Below are 12,885 nucleotides of genomic sequence, written 5' to 3'. Positions count from 1 at the left end.
TTCGCCGTGCGGGCAGGGCTCTCACCGCTTGCGGTTCCCGCGGAAGGCTGAGCGGTGGCCTCCAACTAGTTCTTCCGACAGGCTCCAGACCGCCTGTACAAACAAACCGAAGCGCTTATGGAAAGCCGGCGCTCTCCCCCTCTCCTGCGCTTCCCCTTCCCTGTCCCGGCGCTCGGAGCAGCGCCAGAGCGGCGGGGCGGGGGCGAGACCGGTCCCCCGGGGCCGGACCGCTCGCTCCTGCGGGGCCCCGTCGCGGCGGGGCAGGGACCCGCGGCGGCCACAACTTCAGCGCCTGTGGCTCTGGCCGGGGCCAGCCCGCGGCAAAGTTACCGAGACTCTTGGCTCAGATTGTTTTTTTTCCCTTTTGGCTCCTTCCTCTCTTCCCCCCGGACTGTCCCCGAACTTTCGACATCCTCCTGCCCGGCACGGAGCCATCACCTCCTCAGCCGAGTCGCGCTCGGGGCAGCGGGGCGGGAGGGAGCTCCGAGCGCTTCGCCCCCGCAGGCGGCGGCCGCCCCCGAGCTGCTGTCGGCGGCGGGGCCCGGCCGCCTCGCCCTCTAGTGGGGGAGAGCGGCGGCGCCGGCGGCTGGGCGTGACTTTCCCCGCTCCCTTCAGCCCGCCCGCCCGCCGGGGGGACCGCGAGTCAGTCAGGGAGCTGAGCCGGGACTAGCGGCGGCGCCGGCCGAGGAGGCTCCGCGATTAAGGGTGTCCCCCCGGGCACCGGGGGAGGCGAGCGGCGCCCGCACAGCCCCCGGGGCAGCGGCGCGGCCGGAGGAAGGCAGACGGGTGGGCGGCCGCCGGCCACTTCGCACCCTCTTCCCTGCCCGTAAGAGCGGACAGAGGGCGAGGAGGGAAGAACAGCCCGCGGAGCACCAAGTGCGGCGGTCCGGCTGCCCCCTCCTCGCCTGCCCCACTGGACTGGAGGGGGGCGAGGGGGCGCCTCCTACTTTGGCAAACACTTTGGCACTTTGCTGGATTCGGAGCAGGAAGGGCTGGAAATATGGGGAAAGTTGGAACTTGCCTGGTTACTTTGGCCGGACTTTTGCTGGCAGCGGGAGCGCAGACGTTCACAGGTAAGGAGTCGGCTCGCCAGCCCGGGGCCGGGCAGCCTTCCCGGGGCCAGGCGGCGGAGGGGCGGGGGGGGCGCGGGCACTTCGGAGGCGGTGGGGGTTTAGTTTCGGTTTTTTGGTTTTTTCTGTATACTTTTCTTTTTTTTTTCTTCTTATTTTTTCCCCATCCCCCTGACGGGTCTGACACTTCGGAACCGCTGCGTCGATGGGGTGGAAAAAGTGTCCCGAGGAGCGGCGGCGCCGGGATGCCGCTCCGCTGGCGCCCCTGAGCCCCTGATATGGAAGGTCAAGAGGCTGGTGGGGCTCGGGCAGCCCTAGGGCAGGGCTGGAGGGACGGGCGGGACTCGGGCTCGCTCCGGCGTTTTTCCGCCACTGACTTCCCGAAAGTTTCCCGCTGCCCCGGCGCAGGAGGGCGAGGTGAGCCGGTCCCCGGCGCTCCGCCCGCCGCCGCGGCTGGCCTCGGGGGAAGGAGGAGGGCTTGCGGTGCTGCCCGCCGGGGCCCCGCGGCTCTGCCCGCCCGCCGGTGCCTGGGCACTGGCCCCCGCCGCTCCCCGCCCTCGGCTCTGCCCGGAGGTGCGGCTGTGAGACACCGGGGGAAAGCCCCGGCCGCGCGCTCTCTGCAGCCCCCAGAGCGGCACCTGGCAGGGCAGGGCAGGAACTGCCCGCGTCCGATGGGTGCCGGCATTCACAGCCAAGAGCAGCCCCGCAAAGTGCCCCATCAGCGGCGGCGTTCCTGTGTTCCCCGAAGCCCCAGACCTGCAGATGGTTATTTCGGTCTCGAGTCCCCTGCCTGCACCCCTGTCTTATTTATATGTTGGAGAAACCCGTAATTTTAGACAGAAATTTGGATTGTGAAATAGTTCTTCCTGCAAAGAGTAACTCAGGAATTCTTTTTGGTGTGTTTTGTTCCTAACATGAAGTTAGTGCAACTGAAAGCACGTTAAATTGAAGACATCTGGTCCTCAGTTCGTGCGAAGTGTGCTTTGATCTGGTGGGAAGCAATCCTTCTGACTCCTTGTTGCTCAGGCTGCAGAATAGTTTATATTCTGCACATTACGTGTTGCATCTATGAGGCACTGTAGCTAAACCAAGTTTTATGACTGGGAGTTGGTGGTCTAGTATAGAACTTATTAAAAAAAATTAAATTCCTGGTTTTATGTTTTGTTCCAGGGACCTCTTGTATACGTAGCTGCATTTCCCCTAGCTTCTTGAGAGCAATTTTAATTGTAGATGAAACAGAAGATCTGAGTAGAAAAACGTTGTGTTCCAAGGTGATATGGAACAATGATGATATATTTTCCAAATTCCTGTTAGAAGGAGGGTATGCTCTGCAGCGAATTATGAAACTGGGCTCAGTTATATTTGCTCTACAGCTCATTAATGTTGGAAGTCTAGTGTCCAGACTTCAATGGGAGCACTTGGTTTATTAAGATAAATCTGTAACTCATTGCTGACCTGTGTGAACTGTCTAACTTTTTGTTTAAAGTTAAGCTGGGGTGACTCTTCTTCTGGATATTTAAGTGGCTTGTGCATGCGATGTGCTGATACTGTACTGGGATCAGCACTGAAGTGCTGTTCGTGTTGCTGAAGAACAATCCCACATTACTGTTTGATTTGTATCTGTTGTATTCATTTACCTGACATACTGCGGCGAGAGCAGTGCTATAAACCATGAACAATTCACCAATGACTTGTGCATACAGTTATTCCAAGGGTGCAATTCCACACCATCTGAAGTACTCAGTAACAGAGGTTTCTATTTACACATTTCAGTGAGATGGCAAGGGAATCAGAATCTGCCCAGTTTTCTCCCCATGTGTATATATGTATATGTAAAGTATTGAAGGTAAAGATTATTTGTGAAGATGCATGTACAGATTTTTTTCTTTTTAGTGTCGATTCTCAGCACTGGGAACAAAATTTTCCATTTTTGTGCTTTACCATATGAAGCCTGTGTCTGGGTATAATTTTTGCTTGGGGGAAGAATAATGCTCCTTCTTTTGTTAAAACCTGGATGGATCGGCATCATAGAAATTAAATGACAGAAAAATCCATCCTTGAGTTGGGCAGTTACCTTTTGTAATAGCTGTCCCTTATTGCAGAAGGGAGTTATGAGACTAACCTATGAAAAGTTTAAAAACAAACAAAGGAAAAAGAAACAAAACCAACTCCACACATGTTCTAAGCAAAGAATAGCAGTGTGTGAATTTAGTGCCTGTGGCATTTATAGTTCTAGTTTTATTTTGTACCCTTTTCTAAACTGACTGATTTGTTTCACAAAGATTGGTTCCAATGTTGTCTTCAGCAATTGTCTTATTTGAGTTTCTTATTTAGAAAATAATCTTACTGAAAGATCAGATCTTGGCTTTTTAAGGCCTGGGAGCTTTCAAGTAATCTTTTGAAAGCAGCTTAACGGTTAATAACAATGAGATTTTCTCTGAGTCCTTAACTGAAGATTTTAAAATTCTGGATTCATCGGTTCAAGAAGTAAATGATCTCAAGAATTTGAATTTCAGAGATGTTACTGAAAACATTGTCTTAAATGGACAGTACTACTTATCCTAAGTTTTTAGAAGTAGCTGGACTCTTTCTGCAATATTAGTTTTGGGTTATTTTACTGTTTTTTAGTTTCTTTCTGAGAAACTGTAGTGCACCTAATTTAGCTGGTTTTGTTTATAATTTTAGCAAAATGTTATTAAGTCAGTCTCATGTGAAGACTGAATGTTAATATTACTGAAGTTCCTGAAAAGTGGTGTTCAGTCATAGAAAATGCCACTTGACTCCACCATCTTCCTTCGTCCACCTGCTTGGTAGATTATTCAGGCTAGAGAAAGCAATTCACTCCTGTAAGGGATTTAGGTCAAACACAGAGATAGGGGAAGTTAAGAGAGACATTGTAAACATAAATATTTGGTCTCCATAAAATTAAGAGTCTGGATGGGATGAGTTCTGTCAAATACAAAAATGGGGAGGTGAAATTGAAAGCAAGGAAATGTGTAAGAGAACTTGGAAACTGTGTTTTTATGAAGGCATTCCTATTCAGGTAGATGTAAATGTGCACACAGCCTGGATTCTGAAATTGGTGTTTCTTGGTTACAGCCTGACTCTTACAGAGGGAGGGCTATTATTAGTCTGTTATATTCTCTTTTGCTGTGAAAAGCACCAAGGTTGTATATCAATGCTCTTTTTGTGGCACTGGTTTAAAAAGTTTTAGTTTTTCTCTGAGAAGAAATGAGTCCTGTTGCAGTGAGAAGGATGGACAGACTGATTAAAAATACTTGTAGGAGTCCCTTTGTAATGAAGCAGGACTAGTGGCAATTATGAAGAGAAGAAAAGGAGGAAAAGTGCTGTACAAAATTTAAAAATTATTTTTCCTAGTGAGTAGTAAAGGTTTTACACAAAGAATAGTCATTCTCAAGCTGTGTCATGGATTAAAAATACAAAACCTTGCATTCTGAATAGATGTTGTGCCTTAGCCTCATCTGTTCATTTTTGGGTGTAGGCACTTTAAAAAGAAGAATCACATTTTCCAGAAAAGTGATGTAAGGAAGAAGTTTGACATGCTGAAGTTGAAACTTACTGTGATCATGTTGATGTTTGGTGACTGCAGAGAAAAGAAAGAATATAGGTTAAGTCTTCATAGGCCCTATCCTAGCTGAAATGAAGCTCCTGGCAATGCCTAGAAAATAAGAAGTTTCTGATATAATTAGCTGTGTTTAAAGAGATTTCTCAGAGTATTCAGGATCTCTGTTTGAAAGTCTGTGTTAGTTACTCTGATCACTTTAGCAACAAAGAACTCCAAGTGTAGTTATATCTCACTTTAGCAAATTCTGCTTTTGTTTGCATTGCTTATTCCACCTGCTTTTCGTTCTCTCCACCCATCCATCAAGTCTGTATTCCTGCATCTTCTAAAGGAAGTAACAAATGCCAGTGAAGATGCAGCTTTATTAGTGGCTGATGCAGTTTGTCAGCTCAGCTACAAAACTATTCCAGCTACAGGTCACAGCATGGACTTGGCCTCGCTAAACAGTGAGAGCTGTGGGGGAAGATTGTCAAACCAAACTTCCCACTGTTCAGAGATTTTTGCTGCTGCTATTACAGCTGTTAGGTGAATAGGTGAATGACTTGATTTCTGTTTTAAATCTAAGATTATTCATATTTAAAATACTCCAGCAAATGAATGGAAGCATTTTGAAAAATCTGCTTCTGAATGTGATGTTGTTTTTTAGTTTTGTTTTTTTTTAACTTTTTGCAGCTATAACAAATCAACTAAAGTTTGTGTTCCCATGTGAACTGGGATGTGCTTTAGAATGCTTCAGCTAAAAATGAGTCAGGTCTTCGGAAGTGGCACAGTTCATCAAAAAAGAAATTGTGTGGTGGGCATTTTGGTTTTTTTTTTAAATTTATTTTATTTAGCTGTTCTGGTTTCAAAAGATAGTAATGAGACATCATCAGAAATTAAAAATAAATCTTACAAAATACTGCAAGGATTTAATAACACTGGGTGAAAAAAATGCTATGGTGTTCATTTGGTCTCATGATTTAGCAGTTGTCAGAATTCATGAGGAAAACAAATTACAGTGTCCTGAAACAATATTTTTGTTTCATGTATTATATGTGCTTATATCTTCAGTGCTCACAGAAGTTGCTAGATTGGCAGCTAGAGAGACCTAATCCCCAGGCAAATCACAAAACATGTTAGGGTAGAGTGAGCAAGCTTTTCTCTGACTCCACCTTGCTAATGTCACTTGCGTGTGACCTGGAGATGTAGGCATGGTTTATTTCTCATGTATGCTCACCCACACCCTGCCATGGTCAGTGAAAATGTCAACCAGGGGAGTTGCTGGTGGCCATGCCAGTTCTGCACATTCCTGCTGAGACAGCCCAGCCCCTTGAGTGTGCATCGTTGGATTCAGCTGGGGGGAAGATAATGAGTGTAGACTTGATGGAACAAAGTCCAGTGATGTTATGGGGTCAGGATCTGTGAACTGATCTTGTACTTCACGTGTTGCAACTTTATGCTGAAGGACAGGCTTTTTGAGAGGGATATCTCTAGTGTTTAAAGCTTGTTAATATCGCTGTCAAACTCTTATTTCTGTGCTATGTCACTAAATTCTGAAGATGTTTCCCCAGGAAATGACATGCAATTACAAACCTTTCAGCTCACAATTATGACTCTTGTGGAAAGAAGTATTAGTTTTGAAAATTTTCCCAGGAACAAACTGTTAATGTGTTGTTGGGTTGGTGGGAGAAAAGCAGCACTCGATGCGAATGATCAGCAAGTCTCATTTATTGATAATCGATGCATATTTTTATACTAGGGTTAATGAAGCTCACACATAGTGCAAAGGTAAGCTCATCATTGGTCACATGGTTAAAGGTCAAACACGCCTAGGTCTGCATCCTTGCGTTATTCGGCTGGGACATTTCTACATTCTTGCTCCTGTTTTGTATCTCATTATTGTCTAACAGCTGCACCCAAGGACACTCTATCTTTGCTTTATATGGAGGCCAAGAGCTTGGTCAGCCTGCTGTATCATGTCTAGTGACCCTTGTCAGCTAACCACTGCTCCACAATGTGTGAATGCAGCTGAATTACCTCCTCATTTTCTTCAAGAAAAATTGAAAGTCTTCTCCTTATTTCATTTAATTTCATTTTATTTTGTTGATAACTTCCAATTCTCTTATTTCTGATGCGTAATGTTATGAGTTAAAACATGATTTTGAGACACTGAAATGTATTTGGAACATATGGTCATGTATTGAGAAACAAAAAAAAAGTAGCAATAAATTTTCCTATGTCAGTCTGTTCACTCAAATGTATTCAGATACTTCTTTCTGAATCATTTTGTCATGTCTTCCAGAGTTTTGCCTGCTGTGATCTACTGCTGATCACTAGGTGTAGCTGCATCTCTAAATCCATTTTTCTAAGCACAGGAAGAGAAAGGGCTGTAAGCTAGGCATTGTGAGAATGTAGGTGTATTTGGAGGTGGGGAGGTGTGAAAACAGATGATGGATTTTTGTGACCTAGAGAATTTTAATCCATTGGTGGCTTGTTTGCATCAGTTTGGTTACAATACAAATTAAATTTTAATTACGTGTAAAAAAGCTGATTTCAGTATCAGTGTTAGTATTCAACAGAAAGATGAATGGATGCTCTAGTACGACTAAAATACATGAAACTACAGAGAAATTGTCACTACTTTCCTAGTGTTTTAAATACAAAAACTATTGCTGCAGCGGTCTGATAATATTTAAGAATCAATCAGGATGGTTAAGATATAACCTTAAGTTTTGAGGGAGTACATGTCTCCTCACAACCTATTAAGAACCTTTCTGATCCGTTCAGAATAATTATCTGTGGAGATGATGTTGCTGTCTGTGGAATTCTGTTTCCTTTTGGCATAAGGAGGTGGTGTGTTGGTTTTCAAGCCATGTGGCTTCCATTAATGCTATGAGGAGACAGAGGGTAAGGTGGCACATATGCTTTAAAAATGAAGGAAAGACATATTTGTGCCCAGATTTCTGAGAGTAATAGCAGTAAAAATTAAAGTGTATTTATGCCTCTGATGCATACCCATGCTCAGTATCTGCAGAGAATAGGAAAGTGTCTCAGCCAGAAGTGTCTGACTCCACAGTGACCCTTTGCCACATAAGGAGCAATGGTAGGGGAAAAAAAAAGTAATAAACACAGTTGTTCAGACAAAACCATGGCAATATTAGCAGGAAGGAGTTCTGAAAACAGGTTAGACTTTGTGTGTCCTGGGGGGAAAGGTGGGAAAGAAGGAATAGCATTTTCTGGAAGCATGGAAGAGATGAATGTTACTAGAAGAGACGATGTAAGAAAAATACTCTGAAGTCTAAAAGGCAGCTGAATTACTTGTGGAAAGTGGGAGTGAATTTATAATTATTCATGTTTTCTTATTTTTTATTATCTTAGTTTTCAACACATTTGTTTTTAATAATGTATTCAATGCTCAGATATGTCTTCTGACAGCTTTACATAGCAATAGTTGATTATCTTTACACATATGATTAAATGTAATGATGTTAATGAATCTTTAATTTTTTTCTCCGAAATGGTGTAAACCCAACGTTTCACTTATGACTGTTTGTTTTTCTCCTCCCCACCCCCAATGTGTAATCTACTCTAATTTAGAAAAATAATTTTTCATTACAGTGGGATTTTTTGTGGGGTAGATTAGCTTTTTTATTGCTCCCCCCCGTTTTTTTGTCTTTTTAATCTTCTTCACTGCTAAGCTATTATAAATATCTCTTACAGCATTTTTTTGTTAATCACTAGAAATGTGTTTTTGCTCTGGAATAACTAACAGCTAATTACCTCTTTTATCACTTCAGCTCTTCATTTTCTAGGAGAATGAAATAGAGCATCACACACCTGTTTTAGAGCAGATTTTTTTTTTCCAACACATATTTTCGGGGGGTTTTTTGCTTGTTTGTTGTTTTGTTGCTTGGGTTTTTTTTGTTTAAGGCACGGTTATTTTAGGGAAGTTTTCAGAAAGCTCATGCTTTATTATCTTGAATCCTGTCACATCTTTTATCCCAAACTCTAAAATAAAATCTGGTTTAGACTATTTATAAATAATGTAGTGAATAGAATACTTTTGTCAATGGACCTTTGTTTTAATTCTGTAGCACATAAATTTAGGCTCATTAGGTGAAAGAACAGTTTATTTGTGCAGATAAGATTCTAACATAAGATTGAGGAGGATATTACAGGAGTTTTTGTGTACTTTCAGGTGGATAAATAGTGAATCGGTAACGTAATACTTAAGGTTTGCTTGATGGATTGTTACAGGTAAATTGAGTGGCTATTCAAGTGGGTTTTTTTCGGGTGAATATACGTTAGACTGAGTAAATAACTTCCACCCCTGATATGTGCAGTTACATACTTGTGTATATGTCTGTAATCTGTGTACTAGTTTGTATGCCCCTGTCTTAAAGTTGATGAGTTGCTACCCATTAGCAGACCTTTGCATTTTTCATGGTGTACTTGACGCAGATGTAGTGGCAGGGAGGGGTTGTATTTTTCTTTCCCTCTATGGCCAAATCCTTATTTTGGCATCTGGTGCTTAGTCATGCTGCTATGACTGATGCAGTAGTTTGTGAACAAAAAATGGTCAGCTATATGCACATCTTAAAGTTTTGGTTACCAAGTCTAAATAGATTTGGAGGGTAGAATTTCTGAGCGTAGTTACTCATAGTTTCTGACAAAAAGAGTGTTTCCAGGTTATATCTCAAGGAGAGGTGAAGGTTTCCTAAAGGGATTCACATTGTCCTCTACCTACATAGAAACTTCTGTTTTGCTCACTTCTCCTTTTTTTACCTTCATGGCTTTTTACTGTTCTAGCAGAGTTCAGTGAACAGTTGAAAACAAAGATGAAAGTCAATTGCCATAGCAGACATTACTGTTTCCTCTGTAGCTGCTTAGTTTAGTACAGTTGCTCATTCTTCTTACGCGATTTAGATATGTTTTGTTTGAATTTCATTGTTGCTTCTTCCATCTTCCACCCTTCTTCCCTCTTCCACCCATATTGTAATTGCTGTGATGTTTCTGTCAATCAGTGTAATTCAGGAGCAAGAGTGTTCTGATGATTAATTTGGAAGTTCATAGTTTTTCTATAGTGTAATACCTCTTTTTCCTTTACTATTTTAAGATATGTCATAAAATCTTAACCAATGAACTCTTTTCCCTCTCTGGAGCTTTCTGAGCCTGGAGACTTTCCTGATTCTGTGTTGGGATGGCATTGCTTAACATGAACCACACCCCTGGAGGACAGCATGAAGAAGACATATGTGTGTGTGTGTATATCTAGATTTATATAAATTTTTTAAAGTTCCTGTTTTAATAGTTGCTTAGTGATCAGAGCTCCCACATAGGTGTGGGAGATCCAGATTTAACTCTGTGCTCTGGCATTTGACTGTGACGTGGATGAGGATCTTCATAGCCAGACTAGTTGGAATTTCTTTTTTTTTTTTTCCACATGGTTGAGAAATCTCCTGAATTTCCATTTACAAAACATTAAAAGAAAGGAAGGTGATAACTCAGAACTGCCAAACAATTTAGAGAAAATCTACAGCAGCCGCTTGTCACAACCTCTAGCTTCAGTTTTCCCTGGAAACTCAAAAACATGGTTAAATACTGTCATGTGTTTAAGAGATAGAGGCAGTTATGGACATTTCCAGGAGCCATAGTTCTCAGTGGGGTAGTTCTTGTGTTAATGACTGAAAATAGCTATAACCTTTTTCCTTTAATGTTACCTTTCTGAATTCTGCAGAGTAGATGAAGATTATTTTACAAAGCACCGCATTCAACACTTTAATATAAGCACTTTACATAACACATCACTTAAGCTTTTCCTTTTTAACTTCTGCAGAAACAGCTTGATACTGAAGTAATTTCTCAGTTATGTAAGATAAATTGTTGTCCCAGTCATAATTTTGAGGCACTGTGCAGCTGATGCCCTTTTTACCGTGTCTGAGAGATGTCATCTTGACTCTGTCCTAGCTCAGGGGAAAACATTTGCAAGCAACTTTTTAAATGGGGAAAGAAGCCTTTTGGGGTTAGGTCTGTGAGCATCACAGACCTTGTGTTGGCAAACCAACAAAACCAAAAGACAACTACAGTTAATATCTGTTTGAAACCTTAAAGGATGAAAATGTGAAATGGAAGCCTGTATATTCCCATTACATTAGTACCTGCTGTTTATGGCAACAGAAAAGCACGTGGATTGAAGACCACATATAAAGTTCATGAGGTGTGTTTTATTTATTTTTACATCAAGAATTGTTGTCAGAATTGCCTCTATAAATCTAGGCTAGTAAGGGATTTTATGTGAATTGGTGTACCGCTTTCATTTGTGGAATTGGAAAATGCTGGGGTTTGTTTTATTTATTTAGGAGTGTTTGAGACAAGCACACGCCCTTTAAGGCAAATATGCATTGAAATTGCTTTGGGCCCAGGAGCCCAAGACAGGTTGAAATGCACTCTTGACAGGTAAAACCCCTGACTTCTGCAGCAGCCGTGCACCACCAGCAGATACAGACGGGGGTTTTTAAATGAGTCTTGCAGAGGCTTCAGAGCTGGATCCTGACATGTACAGTTGCTCTTTGGAAAGTTTGTCTATGAGAATCTGGTGCTTCTTTGCAATCCTGAATTTTGGGCACTTTAATGTTACCCTTGTTAAAAACTTTCCATGGCCACAGAAAGGTGTAAACATAAAAAGCCTTAAAATGCTCTTGAAATTTTAGCCCAGTATATAGCATAAGATTATCCATGTAAGGAAATAACCCCTTAAAAATAATTTTCCTCAGCTGTTTCTGTTTTCAGTCATAGACAAATACACTGCAGTGGGTGTGGGTTGACTCAGTGGCAGATCATTGCTGAGTGTGAACTTCAGCCTTATTCACCTGTATCTTCCTCTGTCATGCAATGGAATTGGAGTGTGGAAGAGCAGATATTAATTCTGACTTGGAGTAGGGGTGAAGCATATGTTCAGACTGAGAATTTCAGATAAAGACTGTCTGGGCTTTATCTAGCTGAATGGCCAAGGTCAACTCAAGGGGAATTAGGGAATGTAAACAGTGCATGCATTTTCTGCTGCATTTGAAATTTTTTCTCTGATTCCTTAAGAGAAACAGATACTGCCTTTGGAGGTCTAAATTTTTATTTTGGAAGGTATCTGTAATGACTTGATGAATGGAAGTGGAAAGCAGCAGCTGTGGAGTCATTCTGGCGTCAGTCAGAAACTACTTCAGAGGTTTTGGTTATATGGATTGGGTTGCAGTTTACACTGCAACATGGAAACTTGCATTTTTAAAGTTACTGCTTACCTGTCGTTTCTGTTGGCCCATTGCAAGAAATGGAACCAGTTTCTGATGTGTAGCCCCGACCCCAAGCAATGCATACTGTCCATATTTTTGAATTACATTTAATTTCAGAATGAACATAAACTTGTGGTTTCATGAACTGGTCCACAGTAAATCTTCTTCAGTCAAGCAGTATCTGACATCCCTGTTTGCTTCAAATCAGTGCACACAGTGCGTGGATCACAGCTTTTCAAACAACTGTTTGGGAACCACTCACTGGCTGTGAGTGAGAAATCTCATGTTTCCAGAACTCAGTCTGTTCAAGTCTTCACAAACTGCAGTATGTCACACTAGATTTGTAGCAGTGAAAAGTTAATTCTTGCTTGTATGCCAGGATTAAAAAATGTGTATTTCTAGACCTTTGGGAGGAGGACTTCAAAAAAAGGGATCTGTATGCTTGAAACTGGCTTTGAGCAAATATGTGACATTAACAAGCCGCCCAATTCCCATGATTTCAGTGCTTTGACTCTGCCCAGTAGTCTAGCAATAAAAGAAAGAATTGGCCAATTATAGTAATCTTCCAGAGCTGTGTACTGTGGAATTTTGTGCAGAGGAAGAGGGAGGGTTCTTACCTGCTCTCAGTTCTAAAATTGTGCTTTAACGCAATGTATTTCGCAGCAAATATAATACATATTTAACAAAGCTGTTAACCACCAGGCCGCCTTCAAGAATACAGTGCTTACCTGCCACCTCTTGAGCTCTCTCCACTGCCTTTTCTTTGTTCGTGTCAGCTCCTCATCACTGTGTTCCACAAATAGAATCATAGAATGGCTTGGGTTGGACGGGGCCATGAAGATCATCTAGTTCTAAAACTCTTTTCCTGGGCAGGATGCGTCCCACTAGACAAGGTTGCTCAAACCCTGTCCAACCTGGCCTTCAACACTGCCAGGTTGGGGCATCTGCAGCTTCCCTGAGCAATCTGTTC

General features: G+C 42.5%; 1 protein-coding gene across 1 annotated transcript in view; it reads left to right on the top strand.

Moving 5' to 3' along the window:
• The first annotated feature begins 529 nt into the window (after positions 1-529).
• PTPRM (protein tyrosine phosphatase receptor type M) overlaps positions 530-12,885 on the top strand; it is a 442,005-nt gene continuing 429,649 nt past the window's right edge. Inside the window, 1 exon segment of the mRNA XM_030966307.1 lies at positions 530-1,073. Coding sequence (XP_030822167.1) covers positions 1,001-1,073 — 73 coding nt within the window. The 5' untranslated portion in view covers positions 530-1,000.

The sequence above is a fragment of the Camarhynchus parvulus genome, chromosome 2 (genome assembly GCF_901933205.1).
Source record: "Camarhynchus parvulus chromosome 2, STF_HiC, whole genome shotgun sequence".
In the NCBI taxonomy this organism is placed as follows: Eukaryota; Metazoa; Chordata; class Aves; order Passeriformes; family Thraupidae; genus Camarhynchus; species Camarhynchus parvulus.
The sequence above is the reverse complement of the archived record's forward strand: the minus strand, read 5'-3'. Positions and strand labels throughout refer to the sequence as shown.